At 41.4% G+C, this 17766-nt stretch overlaps 1 protein-coding gene and 1 long non-coding RNA gene across 2 annotated transcripts; both read left to right on the forward strand.

Moving 5' to 3' along the window:
- Positions 1 to 3010: 3010 nt before the first annotated feature.
- LOC307037277 lies at positions 3011 to 3726 on the forward strand. The gene is made up of 2 exons (XR_013807649.1): positions 3011 to 3124; positions 3447 to 3726. It is a non-coding gene; the product is annotated as an uncharacterized lncRNA (long non-coding RNA).
- Positions 3727 to 12528: 8802 nt separating this feature from the next.
- On the forward strand, positions 12529 to 15919 carry LOC307037249 (putative C-type lectin domain family 20 member A). The gene is made up of 6 exons (XM_079678030.1): positions 12529 to 12609; positions 12802 to 12971; positions 13347 to 13563; positions 14159 to 14494; positions 14600 to 14697; positions 15161 to 15919. The coding sequence occupies exons 1-6, from the start codon at positions 12573 to 12575 to the stop codon at positions 15278 to 15280; spliced, it is 978 nt and encodes a 325-aa protein (XP_079534156.1). The 5' UTR covers positions 12529 to 12572; the 3' UTR covers positions 15281 to 15919.
- The last annotated feature ends 1847 nt before the right edge of the window (positions 15920 to 17766 follow it).

The raw sequence follows: 17766 nt of genomic DNA on the forward strand, positions 1-17766 counted from the left end.
GTCTTTTTCTGTCTTTGGTTTCATGTTTTATTTTGAAAAGTCTTCACCCCCTGTATTGCCTGTCGCTTTCTGTCTGTTTTCTCTCCTACCTGATTACCCGATTGTGTTCACCTGGTGCCCCTGTGTTTTCTCCTCCCTCCTCCCCTGTGTCATGTTTGTCTGATTAGTCTTGTGTGTATTTAAGTTCTGGTTTTTCTGTCTGTCATTGTTGGTTCACTGTTTGTCTTTGACTGTGTCACGGGGTAGTGTTCTGTTTCTTACGCTTTGGCCTTGAAATAAAGGTATTTGTTCGTTGAATTCTGCATTTGGGTCCTGCCTGCTTCACTCACCCTAGCACTTTCGGGGTGCAGGGGGCACTCCTTAAGACATTTTATGACTCTGTTGGGGCATCAGCCATTCTATGGTGTGGCCTGCTGGGGCTGCAGCATCTCGGCTGCTGACAGGAAGAGACTGAACAGACTGGTAAGGAAGGCCAGCTTTGTGCCCAATGTCTCACAGAGAGATATTCACAGCTCCTTCCTTCCTGCAGCGGTCAGACTGTATAACCCTCATGGTCCCTGGTCGACCCCCACACATATAACAACAAAGACTATAACACCCCTTGTTGTGCAATACCAATTATGAACAATATATACATATGCCGTAAATAGCTATTAGAACTGTTACAGGATGTGTATTTTGTAAATTGTGTATCTTTAATATTTGTTATGCATGCTTCTTGGTTAACATTAAGCTGTCTTTGGCTCTTTTCTTGCTGTAACAAATGCAAATGTCCCCTCTGTGGGACGATTAAAGTTATTCTGTTTCTGATTCTGATACTGATTGTTTGACTTAAGTTGAGTTCTTTTTCAATCGCCTCACGCAATGTTTTTTAAATGTATTATTATTATTAAACAATTATTCAAACAAGTCCCATTGAGAATGAATCATCCATTGGAGACCTGGTCAAGACATGGGCAACAGTATTTCCTAACAGACTACATGCAAACATTTGAACATGTAAAACAAACACACTGCTTTTACAATGACACCCACATAAACTTTGAAACAAACATGCAGTATCAGCTATATGCAAAGGACGAAAAGGGGAACAGACCAAAGATGGACTGATGAATTCATTGGAAGAGTCAGCAGGAAGTCAATGAAAGCCACAGAACTTTGAATATGTATATGTGATCCTTCCCTTTACCTCCGCTTCCTTATTTTGACATTTGTGCTTCAGTGTAATGTGGCTCTTGGAGTTGTGTTGGCAAAATACTGAATATCCTCTTCCAACATGAGAGTAACATGATAACAAATGCTGCCCAACTGTAGCTGTGTGCATGACAAGATGTGTGATTACCTAGAAGAGCATCAGGACTGTTTTAGGCATATGATAGCTCTGTGATTAACATGAGGATTCAGCCTCTATGGAGAGACACATATGACTGTCATGTTTATTGCTTACGTGGGTCTTAGCTAATCTGAACTAAGCATAGAATACTGCTTTGAACCGGTATACATGTATCTTGTGACAGTATAACTCCCTCTCTTGTATATCAGCATGTGAAGGACACTGTTCAGGAATTAGTTGATGCTCTGTATGTGATGACTACTTCCATTCTTGAGAGGATAATAAATACATGGATCCTGATATTGAAGCTGAAGCCGGTGACGAGTGATATTTTTCTAACAAGTTGCATTGATGACCTTTTTGATCACACGGGTTGCGGTTGAATTTAAAAAAATCGTCTTTTCCAAACCACTATTCCTTAACTTCTCAGTTAAACATCATTGGGTTAAGAGAAAGAGAAATGCAAAGGAGAATAAACCAGGACTCAGGAAAAGACAACTGCGGTGCAAAGAGAATCTGACTGCACTTACATTAGGCTGTTAATGATTGGCCAGCGGATGTTATTGATGTGCGTCTGCCATGAGGAAACAATAGATTACTATAAGCGCACGTAGATACTTTGCTCCTTGTGGTGATGATTTATAAACATGAACAATACAGTTAAAGAGAGCGGGGCTGCGTTGCATGCATGGCTTTCTGCAGTTAACGGGGAGACGCACTCTGGGGGTGGTCTCGTTCAGGATCCGAAAATACAATTTTTATATTTTGCACACTTTTTCCACTTACACTCCCTAGTGTGCCACTGGTTACGGTGCCAGGGGTTGCCGAGCCCTGATCTAGAGAATCTGATTAGCTCTTATCACGTGTGGTACTGACCGTTGAGCGGCCCGACCAAGCAAGGAGGCAGAGGCAGAAGATCCAAAAATATAACCCGACGGGGCATTTATTAAATGATCACACATAATGACACAGCCTCAATAAGTGGTTCCCGTGCCCAGCCTGCGGCCACCAGCAGCTCACACAGACTGACCCTCAGCACAACAAGAAACAGCACTTAAATATACAGACTAATTAGACACAGGTGAGGGGGAGCAATTAGACACAGATGAGGGGGGAGCAATTAAACACAGGTGAGGGGGAGCAATTAAACACAGGTGAGGGGGGAGCAATTAAACACAGGTGATGCTGTGTATCACCCATAGCCCATATTTCTCTATTGGTCTTTTCTTGTAAATGCATGTGCAAATGTAAGTAAATAAGCCTGATATAATAAACCGATATCCACTTTGCATTAGGTCGAAGAGTGCAGCTAACCAATGCATAATGTTAGTTCATGTTTAACCTATGCATAATGTAAAAAGCTGCACATCTACAGTCTCAGTCCAAAAGAGAAGAGCAGGGAAGAGACAAGGATGGAATAAGTTTGTCTGATCATCATCGCTCTTTCAGGCAAGAGTAATACATATTTTCATTTAAAATACTGCATCTTATCTATTAGCAAATGTTAGTACTTTGTATTGTGGTTTCCCTCTGACAATTACTTAAGTTGTTTAATTTGCAGTTTAACTTTAATGTAATTTGGAGAAGTTGGTTCAGTAATTGATATTGAATCTAATCAAAGTGTCTGTGTCTCTGCAGGGCTGAGCGCTGTCTCCTCACATGCTGAACGTCAGTACCATTTTGTTTATGAAGCAAAGACCATGTCTGAAGCACAGAGATACTGCAGAGAGAAACACAATTATAACAATTTCTTGCTTTCAGTCAGCCTGGATAGGGCTTGTAGACCTGTAGGTACGTTTTACATCTTATATATCTGTGCTAAACAGAATAAGAACAATATAGAATCAATATAATTTGAATCAAGCTTTAACCTGTAACAGAGTGTCTTCACATTGTTGTACTCCTGCTTTTACTAAAATATCTGAATACTTCTTCCACCACTGATACTAATGAAAGCTTTAGCGCAAGTTCAATAAGGAAGACCTAACCATGAGTCACTTACACGTCACTCTATTGCTCTCGCCCCCCTCATTAAACATGTGGGCGTCACCCCTCAGCAGCCAATTGCTGCACACGTTAAAATCCTTAAATGCCTGCTCTTCCTTCCTGTCAGTTGTCTTTTCAGGTGACCACACGCAACCCTCCTCCACCCCTCTCGCCTCCCGTCTCCTCCAGGACAAAGCTAACCTTCCTCCTTCAGACCGGTCCCACCTACTTATCACCACCACCAGTGTCTAGACCCCGGGGATTTTCATCGGAGCGGTTCTTTCCCTCCCGAATGATTATCCTGCAAACCGGGGCCTAATCGCCAAAACACCATTCCATTCTCCTGTTGTATTATCATGGCAATTATTTCATCTATATGACGTGTAACAATAAATATGTATTCCATACTCTCCGGTCTCTCCGGTTTGAACTAAAGTTTCTTGCCAACATTCATGTGTTGAAAAACCCCAGAACTACAAATTACAAAGTACAAATGTGTGGGATTTAAATGTAATATTTTATATTATAAAGGCATCAATACCACCAGAGATGTGGCATTGATGTCAGGCTGTATGTTGTGGTGCCTCTACTCAGCTTCTCTGGGGTCCATTTTCAGGGCAGAGTGCAGCATTTGTCCTCACTGACAGAGGAATGACATGGACTGAGGCCCAGAGCTACTGCAGAGAACACCACACAGACCTGGCCAGTGTGAGAAACCAGACAGAGCAACAGCAGATTTCTGAGCTGTTTCCTGAAGGGAAGCTGTTTAACGTCTGGATCGGCAAAAAAGAAACCTAACCTCAGAGCTTTAAAGGTTTGTGTGGCTGCAGCTTTCAACAACTCTGGAAATTGGGAGGACTCGGAATGTGGAGTGGAGAAACCATTCATTTGCTACGGACGGCCCCGGAAGCGGATCTCAGTACTCTGTGACAACCAATCAGTGGTTGGGATTATTAATAAAGCGCGCTCCCCGTGCCGTGACATCATGCCGTTCCATGAGAAGCATCACGTGGTCTTCCATCACCCACAACTTCCTCATCTCCGCTCGTCACGTCCCCGGCCACCTCAACTCTCGCTTCCACTTCCAGACATCCCGGAACCTCTGCCCAGAAGCCAGCGCTCAACCCGTCAGGATACCTCCCCTGCATCTCCTCTCTCTCTTCTAAATAGAAGCCCCCTAGCAAGGCACCTCGAATCCGCCAGGTTTTTTATGAGGAAGGGCTTAGCCGCTTCCACCCTTACAACATACGATTCGCTTGGAGAACGTTCGCTTTATTTTGCTTTTCCGTAGGCATTACACTTAAACCTGTTCTCATCTCCACCGTGTTCGCCTTCATGTGCTACTGCGCCACTGATCGCCACCTCAAACCCCAACACATCCGGGGCCTCTTAGCAGGAGTTCAGTTTAACGTTCGCTGTTTCGATCCCGGCTTTCCCAGCCTGTTCACAAACCAGTCAGTCAAACTCATTCTCAAAGGTCTTATTAAAACATTTCCCCCTGTCTCAGACCGGAGACGTCCTATTACACTATCCACTTTACGCCTTATGCTCTCCAAACTTAGAAGTGGGTTGTTCTCCCCTTATATCGATGCGCTACTTGATGCTTTATTTCTCCTAGCTTTTTATGCTTTCCTCAGACCAGGTGAATTCACCACAGCTTCTCTAACGTTCGATTCCAATCGAGACGTCAGCTTTTCTGACATATCCTTTCACGACAGCCATTTTAGCTTACATCTTAAGCACTCCAAATGCGGCGGCGCCTGCTCCGTCATCGCCGCCCGCAACGACTCCCAGTTCTGCCTTTATAAATCCATGATCAAATTCCTACAGCTTAGACCTACCTCTAATCCCCTCTCTCCATTATTTCTTATCTCAGGGAATTGTCCCTTAACTCAACGATAGTTCAATCAGTATTTAAAGCAAGTTCTCATGAAATCCGGGTTATCCCCCCTCCTATACACGGGGCATTCATTTAGAATAGGCGCAGCTACTTCCGCTGCTAATCAAGGCGTCTCATCCTCATCCCTGCAACAACTCGGACGGTGGTCCTCCTCCGCTTTCTCATCCTATATTCGTCCGGACCTCAGTGCCGTGCTGGCTATCCAAAGGTCTCTCCAACCTTAAAATTGGTACGTATGTATATAACTGGTGTTGATTCTTAGCATGTCAGCACGTATATTCGCCCCGCGGCTCATTTTTATCCTTGCCATGTCTAACCCCGTACGTCCAGGTCGTAACCTTCGGGTCTGTATAAAATGTGTCCCTGCTAAGTCAGGTTGCCCCGTACGTCCGGGATGCCCCGTACGTCCGGGATGCCCCGTACGTCCGGGATGCCCCGTACGTCCGGGAAGCCCCGTACGTCCGGGAAGCCCTGTATGTCCAGGACGCCCTGTACGTCCGGGATTCCCTGTATGTATTTAAAGTAGAGGCACTACATACTGATATACACCTGAACATCAGCAGGAGAGGACTCTTTAAAGTAGAGGCACTACATACTGATATACACCTGAACATCAGCAGGAGAGGACTCTTTAAAGTAGAGACACTACATACTGATATACACCTGAACATCAGCAGGAGAGGACTTTTTAAAGTAGAGACACTACATACTGATATACACCTGAACATCAGCAGGAGAGGACTCTTTAAAGTAGAGACACTACATACTGATATACACCTGAACATCAGCAGGAGAGGACTCTTTAAAGTAGAGACACTACATACTGATATACACCTGAACATCAGCAGGAGAGGAATCTTTAAAGTAGAGACACTACATACTGAACCTGCAAATGATAGGGCCCCTTTTAAAAGAAAAATAAGAACACACTCTCACCACTAGGTGACAACACAGAGCTGACAATATATAAACAACATGGAAAATCCTACTGTGTATCAAACAACCTTCAGCAAACTTACGGAAATGTTAAGACTGTTTTTTTCTGGTGTTTCAAGCAGCCAATGAATTTCACAAATGTTTCTACAATATGAACACTTACTATAGTATTGTTATCCATCACATTTTCAACATAGAGGTAAGTACATAATATACAGGATGGCCCATTTGAGATAAAATATAAAGATTATAATTATATATGTTAATGGAATGAAACCTTAATTTGCTCATCACTTTGTTGCAGATGAGAAAGGTGGAGCTGATGAAAGAGAATTATCATCCAGGAACTTTTACCACAAAATTACATTTTATTTAATTAACTTACTGATAGTTTTTTTAAAGTTAAATATTCCCCTGTTAAGTAAAAATGTTCAGGGAAAGTAACAGAGAAAATGTAAAATCTTTGAAATAGGTATTTGCTTTTACTTATTTCCATATTTTGCAGCAGGTCCAGCTTCATTTTGAACTCCTGCTCCACTTTTACATGTCTTAGTTCACATATTTTCAAGTTTCATACAATACTCGCTTTCATACCTCCTGTGTCCGGTGTCTTGCTCGAGGGCACGGCCAAGGAGGTGAGACCTCTCCAAGCAGCACTTGGAGAGGTCTCGGCTAACTCCCCTTTTGTGTATTTGCAGCTCTCAACATGCCCAGACGTTTAATACTTTTCACCTCATTCTGAAAGAAAGAGGTGAAATGTGCTAAGGTGACGGCCATCTTGGTGTTGGTGACGTGTGCTGTGTGAGACCAGAGATGTAGTTCATTGAGCGGTTTCACACAAAATTAAGTGTTACTTCACGGCTTTACCACAAACTTTTTTTTTCTTGACTTTCAAAATGATCTTTTAAATTGACAAACATCATATGTGTAATTCATGGCACAATTCAAACAGGATCGAAAGATAATTTCTCTCTCGCCATTGACTACTGTGGCGGCCCCAGTTAGTTGTACAGCCCTTATTAATAGCCATGAAAGAGCCCTTTCCATGTATGCTGTAGCAATTTTATGTTCATTGCCAAAGTTCTGTTGTAGTAACCATTTGGCCTTGCTGAATCCACTGTCTGAGGCCATCTGTTGGCAACTCTGTACAAGGTCTCTGGGCAGTCCTGTTGTATATTGCTCCAGGTAGTAGAGGCAGTCTCTGGGGTTATTGTTTTTGCTTTCAATATTGAACTCGAAAGATCTCACAAATGTTTGGTACTGAAGTGGGTCACCATTAAACACTGGATTGTCTTTCTTGGGCATGGATGATAGACACTGTTGCTGGATTAATAAAGCGGTTATTTCATTTTGTTTTTCCATGACTGAAAATATATTGCACTTGTCACTGTTGCTTGTGGCAGTTACTGGATCTGGAGATGTTACATGTAGATGTTCATCTAGATTCCTGATGCCTGCATTGGGTGTTGGAGCTGTATCAATGTTAGTGACAGCTCTGTCTGTGTTGGTTATGATTGGTTGTTTTAATGTTACAAACTGTGTTTCCCTTTGTCCCATTTCAAAATATGACTGCATGCCATTGGATGATATAGAACAATTAGCTGATCCCCTGGGGGCTGCTAACACTTTCATTTTGCAATGGTGGCAGCAATGTTTCCTTCTAATTCTATTTGCTCCTTTTTCCTCCTCAATTCCTGCTCCTGTGCTTCCAGGACATGATTGTCCTTTAGGAGTTTTTGGAGTACTTTCATGGCTGCCACTTCTGTTACGGTTTGCGGAAAAGGTAGGACCCAAATGCATACTATAAAAAGGTAAAAGGTCTAGAAACAAAAACGAGCTTTATTTAAAAGCTGATGAACATAAACATGGCACGAAAAAACACAAGTAGCACAAGGTAGCATTAACAAACAAAACTGACCGTGACCAACATGGAGAGAGACAGGAAAGACAAACAATGAACCGACACCGAACACAGGAAGAGACAAGACTAAATACAGGGAGGGGTAATCACAAGACGAGAAACAGCCGGGCAGGGGAGGAGAAACACAAGGGCAACAGGTGAACACAATAAGACAACTAGACACACCAGGGAAACTAACGACAGGAGTAAAAACACAGAGAGAGGGACCAGACAATAAACCAGGAGGAAAACACCCAAACCTAGACATAGAAACGTGACATAACATGAATATCGTGACACTTCGGCCTCAGCTTTTATGTGTGCAGATGCGGTGCTGGAAACTCTTGATCTTGAGCTTTGCCTGCTTTTTCTGCTACAAATGTTTGATATGCTGTCACCAGGTTGTATATCATCTTGTGTGCATGATGTAGCCTTCATGTTTGACGGGGGAAAGAGAACGTCCTGCTGAGCCTCAGTGTCTTCAAATTGCTCCCTTATATTGGCAGGTGCCTCGTCTGGTAGAATGAGAGGAACATCTGTGTTTGCAGCGATTGGTTCATTGACAGTCACATGACTTGTATGCAGAAAGGGCCTCATCCCAGTTTCCAAGAGCCATTGTTGTACATCCTCCATAAAATCATTGTTATGTTTTGTTATTTGTTGAAACCAGTTATTTTGTATTTCCAGGTCGTCTTCGGAAAAAACCATAATAACTGATTCATGTGCTGTTTTTGCATTTTCATATTGATGAATTAATTTGTCCAGTTTGAGTTTAACATCCTTTGCATTTTCATCATTTTTCATTAGATGTTTGATTTCCTGTGTGCATCCTTTAATCTTCAGCACGTTTGACTGACATTCTTTTTGCAGTTGTTCGATTTTGCAAGCCAAGGCTTTACTAGTAAGCTTTACAGTCCTTTTTTCCATTCCATCGTTTGTGTCACTCATATTTGATGCAATATGTGTGGTACCTTTAGCATTTAAAGTAACACGACAGTGCTCACTGGTATGAAACTTAAACCGGCGGGGCCCGGCCGCCACAGCAAAACAAACAATTCGAAAACTTCCGCCGCTCACGGCATAACAAGCACAATCAACCGCCGCCCACAGCACAACACGCGCACACAACAAAAGCAAAAGTCCGCAATGGACAAACGGTCACGCTTCCCAAACTGTGTCCAGCAAAAATACACAAGAAAGGATATAATCGTGCCTACCGCTTTCAACTTGTTGTGCGCTGCAGTCAATGAGTGTCCATCAGTGAGTACTCGTGGCTACTCCAATCCATATCGATTAGGGAAAAACGGTCCGAAGGTTCCAAAGGTACAGAATGTTAAGTCCGTTATCCGAAGCATCCAAGCGATCCGTAAGCTTATGGACGCCGGCTGGTCCGTCCAGTTCGGTCACTGATGCGAATCACCGTCTTTTTCTGTTGACTTAATGTGGCGGCTCAATCGCCAGTTACGTTTGAGTCGCCGAGAGGCTGAACTTGGATATAAACTGTGACGCGTTTTTGAAGAGAAAGTCCATAGTGAAGCAAGATAGTTTTTGGGATATTTAATAAGCAAAATGATAACATAGTAACTATGGACAAAGCGGTCAACAGAAAAGATGACAGCACGAGCTCACCCTCTGTCCTCTGCACTCAACATGAAACAGGTGACTTAAATAGACAAACCACACCCATGTGACAGTTACCGGAAGTGCTCAACAAACAAATAAAAGTGACGTAAACAAATAATAATAATACAAATAATGAACTTGGGCTAAGTAGCATTATGGCGCCTACAACTACCATAAATATCTTTTCCGAAATAAGGTCCCATGGTGGTCCACCGGAAAGGGAGGGACTTCGGCTCTCTGTAGCGGGGCTCAGTACGTGAACTCGCCTCGCAGGTGCACACGCCAGGGCGGAGTACATCTGACTCGAGAGAAAAACTTGCTCAAATCCGAGTCCAAGTTGGAGCGTCACGCAGCGTCCACACGGCGGCGTGCGTTGAAGCTTGCCGGTGAGCTTGTCTGAAACTCGACCAACAACCAATCACATGAATCTCCCGCCCCGGACACACAAGCACGCGGTTTGATTGGCTAGAGCTTGTACTGGCATATGATTTGATTTGCTGACGCTTCCGCCGAAACTTCAAAAGTTGAACATTGCTCAACTTTTGAAGCGAGCAACGCGAGCAAAGCGAATCAATGCTCCCACAATTGCAGTTCGGCAAAGCGTGACGTCACCCCATTCAAAGTGAATGGGCAGAAGCGTTGAAGCGTGGACGGGCCGCCAGTGTACAAGTCGATTCCGAGTCTTCATGCGCGAGAATTCACAAGTCCGAGTTCGAGTCCGCGTCAATCAGTGCACGAGTCGAGTCACGAGTCCAGGGCTCGAGTACTCCATCTCTACTATCAGCTGACGCCAACAGGCCAGAACAGGGAGACAAAACACTGAGAGCAGCCCAAGATTTCAGGCCTTTCCTCAGCAAGGTCAAACTGATAAACTGGGTCAAAGTTATGGGCCTAGGAAAATATTTCCCCAACACCCCCCACACCAGTGACAATCCAGGGAGCGGACATTGAGATTGTGAAATCCTACAAATACCTGGGTGTTCATCTGAACAATAAACTGGACTGGACTGATAATTCTGCGGCTCTGTACAAGAAGGGACAGAGCAGACTCTTTCTGCTGAGGAGACTGAGGTCTTTCGGGGTGCAGGGGGCACTCCTTCAGACATTTTATGACTCTGTTGGGGCATCAGCCATTGTCTATGGTGTGGCCTGCTGGGGCAGCAGCATCTCGGCTGCTGACAGGAAGAGACTGAACAGACTGGTAAGGAAGGCCAGCTTTGTGCCCAAGCTGTCTTTCGCTCTTTTCTTGCTGTAACAAATGCAAATTTCCCCTCCGTGGGACGAATAGAGGTATTCTGTTTCTGATAATGATTGTTTGATTTAAGTTAAGTTGAGTTATTTTTCAATCGCCTCACGCAATGTTTTTTGAATGTATTATTATTAAACAATTATTCAAGTCCCATTGAGAATGGAAAACGTATCATCCATTGGAGCCCTGGTCAAGACATGGGCAACAGTATTTCCTAACAAACTACATGCAAAATTTTGAACATGTAAAACACACACACCGTTTTACAATGACACCCACATAAACGTTGAAACAAACATGCAGTATCAGCTATATGCAAAGGACGAAAAGGGGAACAGACCAAAGATGGACTGATGAATTCATTGGAAGAGTCAGCAGGAAGTCAATGAAAGCCACAGAACTTTGAATATGTATATGTGATCCTTCCCTTTACCTCCGTTTCCTTATTTTGCCATTCGTGCTTCAGTGTAATGTGGCTCTTGAAGTTGTGTTGGGAAAATACTGAATGTACTTTTCTAATGTCAGAGTAACATGATAACAGAGGTATCCCAACTCGCTGTATGTAACAGGATGTGTGATTACCTAGAAGAGCGTCAGGACTGTTTTAGGCATAAGATAGCTCTGTGATTAACATGATGATTCAGCCTCTATGGAGAGAGACATATGACTGTCATCTGTATTGCTTACGTGGGTCTTAGCTAATCTGAACTAAGCATAGAATACTGCTTTGAACCGGTATACATGTATCTTGTGACTGTGTAACTCCCTCTCTTGTATATCAGCATGTGAAAGACACTGTTCACAAACTAGTTGTACCAAATGCTCTGTATGTGATGACTACTTCCATTCTTGCATGAATAATAAATACATGTAACGAGTGATATTTTTCTAACAAGTTGCATTGATGACCTTTATGGCCACACAGGTTGCGGTTTAATTTAAAAACATTCAGGTCCTAACTTCTGATTTAAACATCAGGGTTAAGAGACAACTGCGGTGCATTTACATTTGGCTGTTAATGATTGGCCAGCGGATGTTATTGATGTGCGTCTGCCATGAGGAAACAGTAGATTACCATAAGCGCATGTAGATACTTTGCTCTTTGTGGTGATGATTTATAAACATGAACAACAGTGAACAACATTAAAAAATATATGACATTTTCTCCTTTCCTTTAGAAAAGTGTGGTCGAGTGTATCCTAAACTAAAGGAGATTATAAAGGAAGCACTGAAGCTCTTTTCCTGTCATCTAGAGAATCTGATCAGCTCTTATCACGTCTGACACTGAGGAACTTCTGAGTCATTTCACTCCGTCAGGAACCTTCCCAAGACCCCAGGAAGTGCGCCGGCCGTTGAAGGACATTTTCGTGGTGGCTGTATTGACAAACAGTCATTTGGTTTTCCTGCTGTGTATCACCAGTCCTACGCCCATATTTCTCTCTTGGTCTTTTCTTGTAAATGCATGTGCAAATGTAAGTAAATAAGCCTGATACAATAAACTGTTGTTCCGATATCCACTTTGCATTAAGTCAAAAGTGCAGCTAACTAACGCATAATGTTAGTTAATGTTTAACCTAATGTATAATATCAACAGCTGCAGATCTACAGTCTCAGTCCAAAAGAGAAGAGCAGGGAAGAGACAAGGATGGAAAAAGTTCTTCTGATCATCATCGCTCTTTCAGGCAAGAGTTTTATATATTTTTATTAAAAATACTGTATGTTATTCCATTAGCAATTTTTAGGACTTTATTTATTTTGGTTTCCCACTGACAATTACTTAAGTTATTTAATTTACAGTTTAACTTTAATGTAATTTGGAGAAGTCGGTTCAGTAATTGATATTGAATCTAATCAAAGTGTCTGTGTCTCTGCAGGGCTGAGCGCTGTCTCCTCACGGGCTAAACGTCAGTACCATTTTGTTTATGAAGCAAAGACCATGCCTGAAGCCCAGAGATACTGCAGAGAGAAACACACAGACCTGGCCACTGTAGACAGCATGGAGGTTGTGGAGCTCCTGAACAAGATGGCAGGCCAATACAAACAAGTGAGGTCACTTTTCTCTGTCTTTTGATTCAAATGAATTACATTTCTTTTAGAGTCAAATTTAAAAAGGAGAGATTATTACAGAAAGCTAAACCTGTTTTAAAGTCCTATGGGAACCTGAGCATTAAAACAGAGTTGAAAATGTTTTAAGCCAAAGCTATAGCATCAAACCCTGTAATAAAGTGGAAGAGGTTCAGAGTAACAAGGCTGTAAATGAATGTTGACTTGAGGGGATTCCCTTTAGATCACCACGTACCAAGGCTGGTCTCATGAAGGCAAAACAAACCTTCTCTTTATTAAACATACACATTTTCTCAAGCAGCAGCTTTAAAAGCTTCAACAGGATGTAATAATTATAACAATGTCTTGCTTTCAGTCAGCCTGGATAGGGCTGCACGAGGACCGGGACGCCTGGAAGTGGTCGATGTCAGACCCAAGCTTCTACGGACCGGGGGATATCAAGTTCATACCATGGGGGGATAATCAACCAGACAACAGGCCAATTGACCAATGCACAATGTTTTATGCTCCTGGAGGATGGTATGATTATGATTGCAATGGCGTCTACATGTCGGTCTGCTTTGATGTCACAGGTAAGAATATAATCTTAAAATTAATATTTAATACATTTAAAACACATTTAAAATCATATTTTAAGCTTCTGAAACACGATGCAATGGTCTTTATCCAATGAGCGGTTCCCAACCTTTTTTCTTTGTGACTTTTACAAAAACCTGTGCCTCCTTGTCATGATTCAGATGTTTACGATTTGTTAGCATTTCCCTTTTCACTCAAATTCTCACATGGTTTCATTTAAAAAAAAAAATTGCAAACTTGTTTCAGAATTGTAGTTACGTTTTACATCTTATATATCTGTCCTAAACAGATAAGAACAATATAGAATCAATATCATTTGAATGAAGCTTTAACCTGTAACACAGTATATTCACATCGTTGTACTCCTTTTACTAAAATATCTGAATACTTCTTCCACTGATACTACTAAAGTTTCTTGCCAACATTCATGTGTTGAAAAACCCCAGAACTACAAATTAAAAAGTACAAATATGTGGGATTTAAATGTAATATTTTATATTATAAAGGCATCAATACCACCAGAGATGTGGCATTGATGTCAGGCTGTATGTCGTGGAGCCTCTACTCAGCTTCTCTGGGGTCCATTTTCAGGGCCGAATGTGACATTTGTCCGCATCAACAGCGAAATGACATGGAATGGGGCCCAGAGCTACTGCAGAGAACACCACACAGACCTGGCCAGTGTGAGAAACCCGGCAGAGAACCAGCAGCTTAATGAGCTGTTACCTGGAGAGGGTTGGTATTGGATCGGTCTTTACAGAGACTCCTGGAAGTGGTCCGATGGAAGTAACTCCTCCTTCAAGTACTGGGCAGCAAATAAACCTGACCTCAGAGTTTCAAAGGTTTGTGTTGCTGCAGCTTTCCACAACTCTGGAAAATGGGAGGACTTGGACTGTGGAGTGGAGAAACCATTCATTTGCTACGGACGTGAGTAACATTCACAGCTACGTCAAAGCAAGTGACGATATTGAGTCTGTTGAAAAAGAAGACACCATAAACGTTGTGACTGATGAAGTTTGTTTGTGTTTCTAGCTGTGCCTGTTTCAATGCAAGTGATAAAGGTGAGGGTGGAGAAACCAAACGGTGTGGATCTGAACGACCAAGCTTTTCTGGATGCGATGTTGGTGGAGGTAAATCATGTTTTCTACTTTTATGCAAAATCATCTCCAGAAAGGAAATTCACATGACATGAGAACAAGAGACGAAAGAGGAAGGAAACAAATAAATAACTATTAAAGAATAATGAATTCAACAAAAGAAAATGTAGTAAATGAATTTCAATATGAATGAAATGGACCAAGAGGAACATGAATGAAATTCTATATCCATTATACATTCAATACTTTGGCCACAAATAACAGGACCCAAGCATTTAGGAAGAAGACGTGTAAATATGTGCAGAAGTAAATAGCAGAAACTTAGCCACATGCCACCAAATGCATTAGGAACATGTACAAATACTATTCCATAACCTGAGGTAAGCCTTTACACTGGAAGAAATAAGGGGAACAGCTACCATTTCAGATGAGTGAACTAAAGATACATCATCTGTTTTTATTGGAACCATAATGATCATGAGTTTTTGTGTCTCAGGTGAAAAATAACCTAAGGGCCCAGGGATTGGACGACAACGTCCAACTGGCCTGGAGGAAGCAGCCGGATGGACAAGTCTTCCAGAAGGAGGAGAAGAAGAAGAAGAGGGATGAGCTCTAAAGCTGAATTGCTGTGTGTGATTTTTATCAGAGAAAAGTGTATTTCTTTCCTCAAAGTCCTCGTGTTACAGAATTCAGCTGCAACAATGATCTGAATAATCAATTAGTTACGATCATTTTGATAGAAGATAGAGAATGTAATGCTTTTCCTTGTTATATATGGTTATGAATTTAATATGTTTAGGGTTTTTACTATTGAATGTGTTTGCTTGGCCGGTGGGAGATAATAATAAAATGTTTGGCTTTAGTTGAATTTTGATTAAGATTAAATTACCAATAAAAAAATGACCTTTAATTTAATTTCATACAAAAATGTGTTTCTTTATTTGCATCCTAATTATTGTTTTTTTGTCTCACAATATCTTCAAATGAGTTATGTTGAAAACAGTAACAGGCCGTGCATTTCACACCTAGGCCTTCAGTAGCGTCTACCTGAATGAATCCACCTCCTAATAGCATTATTATGACGTCACGGCTATAGAAACCATTAATATGATACATTAACGCAGTATAACAGGGCGCTGCGTCACAGACAGGTTTCTAATGTAGAGAATGAATGCCATTACTAAAGCAAGAACACCGAACAACACAATTCAACAAGCCTCCTTTCACTGCTGCGCCGCACATCATCTCTAGCAGAAGCAACAATATTTACTTCATAAAATGACAAGAAAATATCAACAATGTTCTGACACTGCTCAGTTCTCTTTATATCTGAACCTTCCTAAGAACAATTCCACCTCAGCCACATCCATCATGGTGCACTTTGTAATGGAGCGTCAGGGTATGTCCTCTTGTTAGGGGAAATGTAGAAAATCTTTGTCGAGAGATGTTTGGCAGGAATATATGCAAGATCCTGGATGACAAGAAGCTTCTTTTTTTTGAAAATATAGGTTTTGAAAGATAAAGCTTTTTTAATTGTAAAGCAGCTCTAAACATTCTGAATGTGTCTCAGTTCATGTTGGTTTGCAGTAAGCACCATCAGAGGGTGAATATGGACTTAAGCCTTTGCCGTGAAAGTAAAATCCTTTTGAGCAGCTAAAACAAAGCGTTTGAAACAGGTATCCAGACACAAAGAAAAATAAATGTTATGTAACATTAAAGCATGTCCAAATGTTTTACTGGAATACCCAAAGTATGAAGCTGGAAGTTTGTGCAATAATTCTTACAATGCTTTTGTGATCTTTTAAATATAGTAAATGCCATAATAAACTGTGGAAGAAACATGGGGAAGGTCCAAAACTACAACAGGTCAGCATCATCCTAGGGGAGAAAACATGTACATGTATCTATTTATATCCATCTCTCTGTTTGAGTGATAATATTATAATGACGATGAGTTTTGTGTCTCAGATGAAAAAGGGATTGGACGACATTGGAATATATAATGGAATGTCTAACAGGGTGATTCAAATGATATAGAAACCAAAATATTTAAGAAGCCACTTTTGTGCATTGACTAGTGAGAACCCTTTTAATTTGTATACTTTGAGTACATTTTCACGATTCTCATAACAAAATGTTGTTTATGTAATCCTTTCAATGCAGGGCTTTTACTTATTTAAGGTTTAGCCACGGGGTTGTTCTATTGTTGCGCTGCTTCGGCCTTTCTAACTATATGCAAACAAATCATTTGAATGTTATATCTGATAACTGTTAGCTCCAAACATGGGTGACAGCAGTCTGCTCATTCACAGGCCATTATTTATATAACTAGAGCTTTACTTAAAAAACATAAAGAACGATAAAGCAACTATTCTTTTTTCCTATCATTTCTATATTTCAATCTTTAATATTAGCCCATGCCAGTAATGACTACTGACTTTGGGGAACCCCTGATTTTTACTGTAGTGCCACCATTGGGTTGGAATTTGAGGTTCAGACTGAAGCAAAAGCATGTGCAGTCGAGGGACAATGGAGTGACTATTCATTTTTACTTCCATTTCATTATCTTTAATATTTAGTTATACCAGTTATGTGGCTCTAGTAGGGCTGCCCCTCGATTAGTCGACCAAAGGTTAGTCGGCCAAAGAGTCATTGGTCGCCGAAAAAAAAAAAAATTCAATTGAGAAAAAAAAAAAAAAAAACACGGAAACAGGAGGTGACAGTCAGTCACTCGTTTTCACGTCAGATAAGCTGATAGTTTTAACCATGTGAGGCGTAAAATCAAGAGCTTGGGAGCATTTCGAAAAAGTAACAGACAACCCGAAGAAGGTGATATGCAAACTTTGCAAGCAAATATTCTCCTATCATTCATCAACTACAAACATGACTTATCACCTGAAACATGTAAGTACCGTTCAAGCCATTAAAAGATGGACGCTCTGCGGCTCTAGCCTTAATAAAAAGCCTGTTAGATCGAATGTATTGTCATATTATGGGCTATTAGGCTTAGTGTAAACTTAAATGAATGTGCATTTCTCTCAATAGGCTCATCCACTATACGTTGATAGGGCCACCGCATCTACCTCAACTTCATCTTCGCAG

This window comes from Notothenia rossii (assembly GCF_949606895.1).
Source record: "Notothenia rossii genome assembly, chromosome: 4".
In the NCBI taxonomy this organism is placed as follows: domain Eukaryota; kingdom Metazoa; phylum Chordata; class Actinopteri; order Perciformes; family Nototheniidae; genus Notothenia; species Notothenia rossii.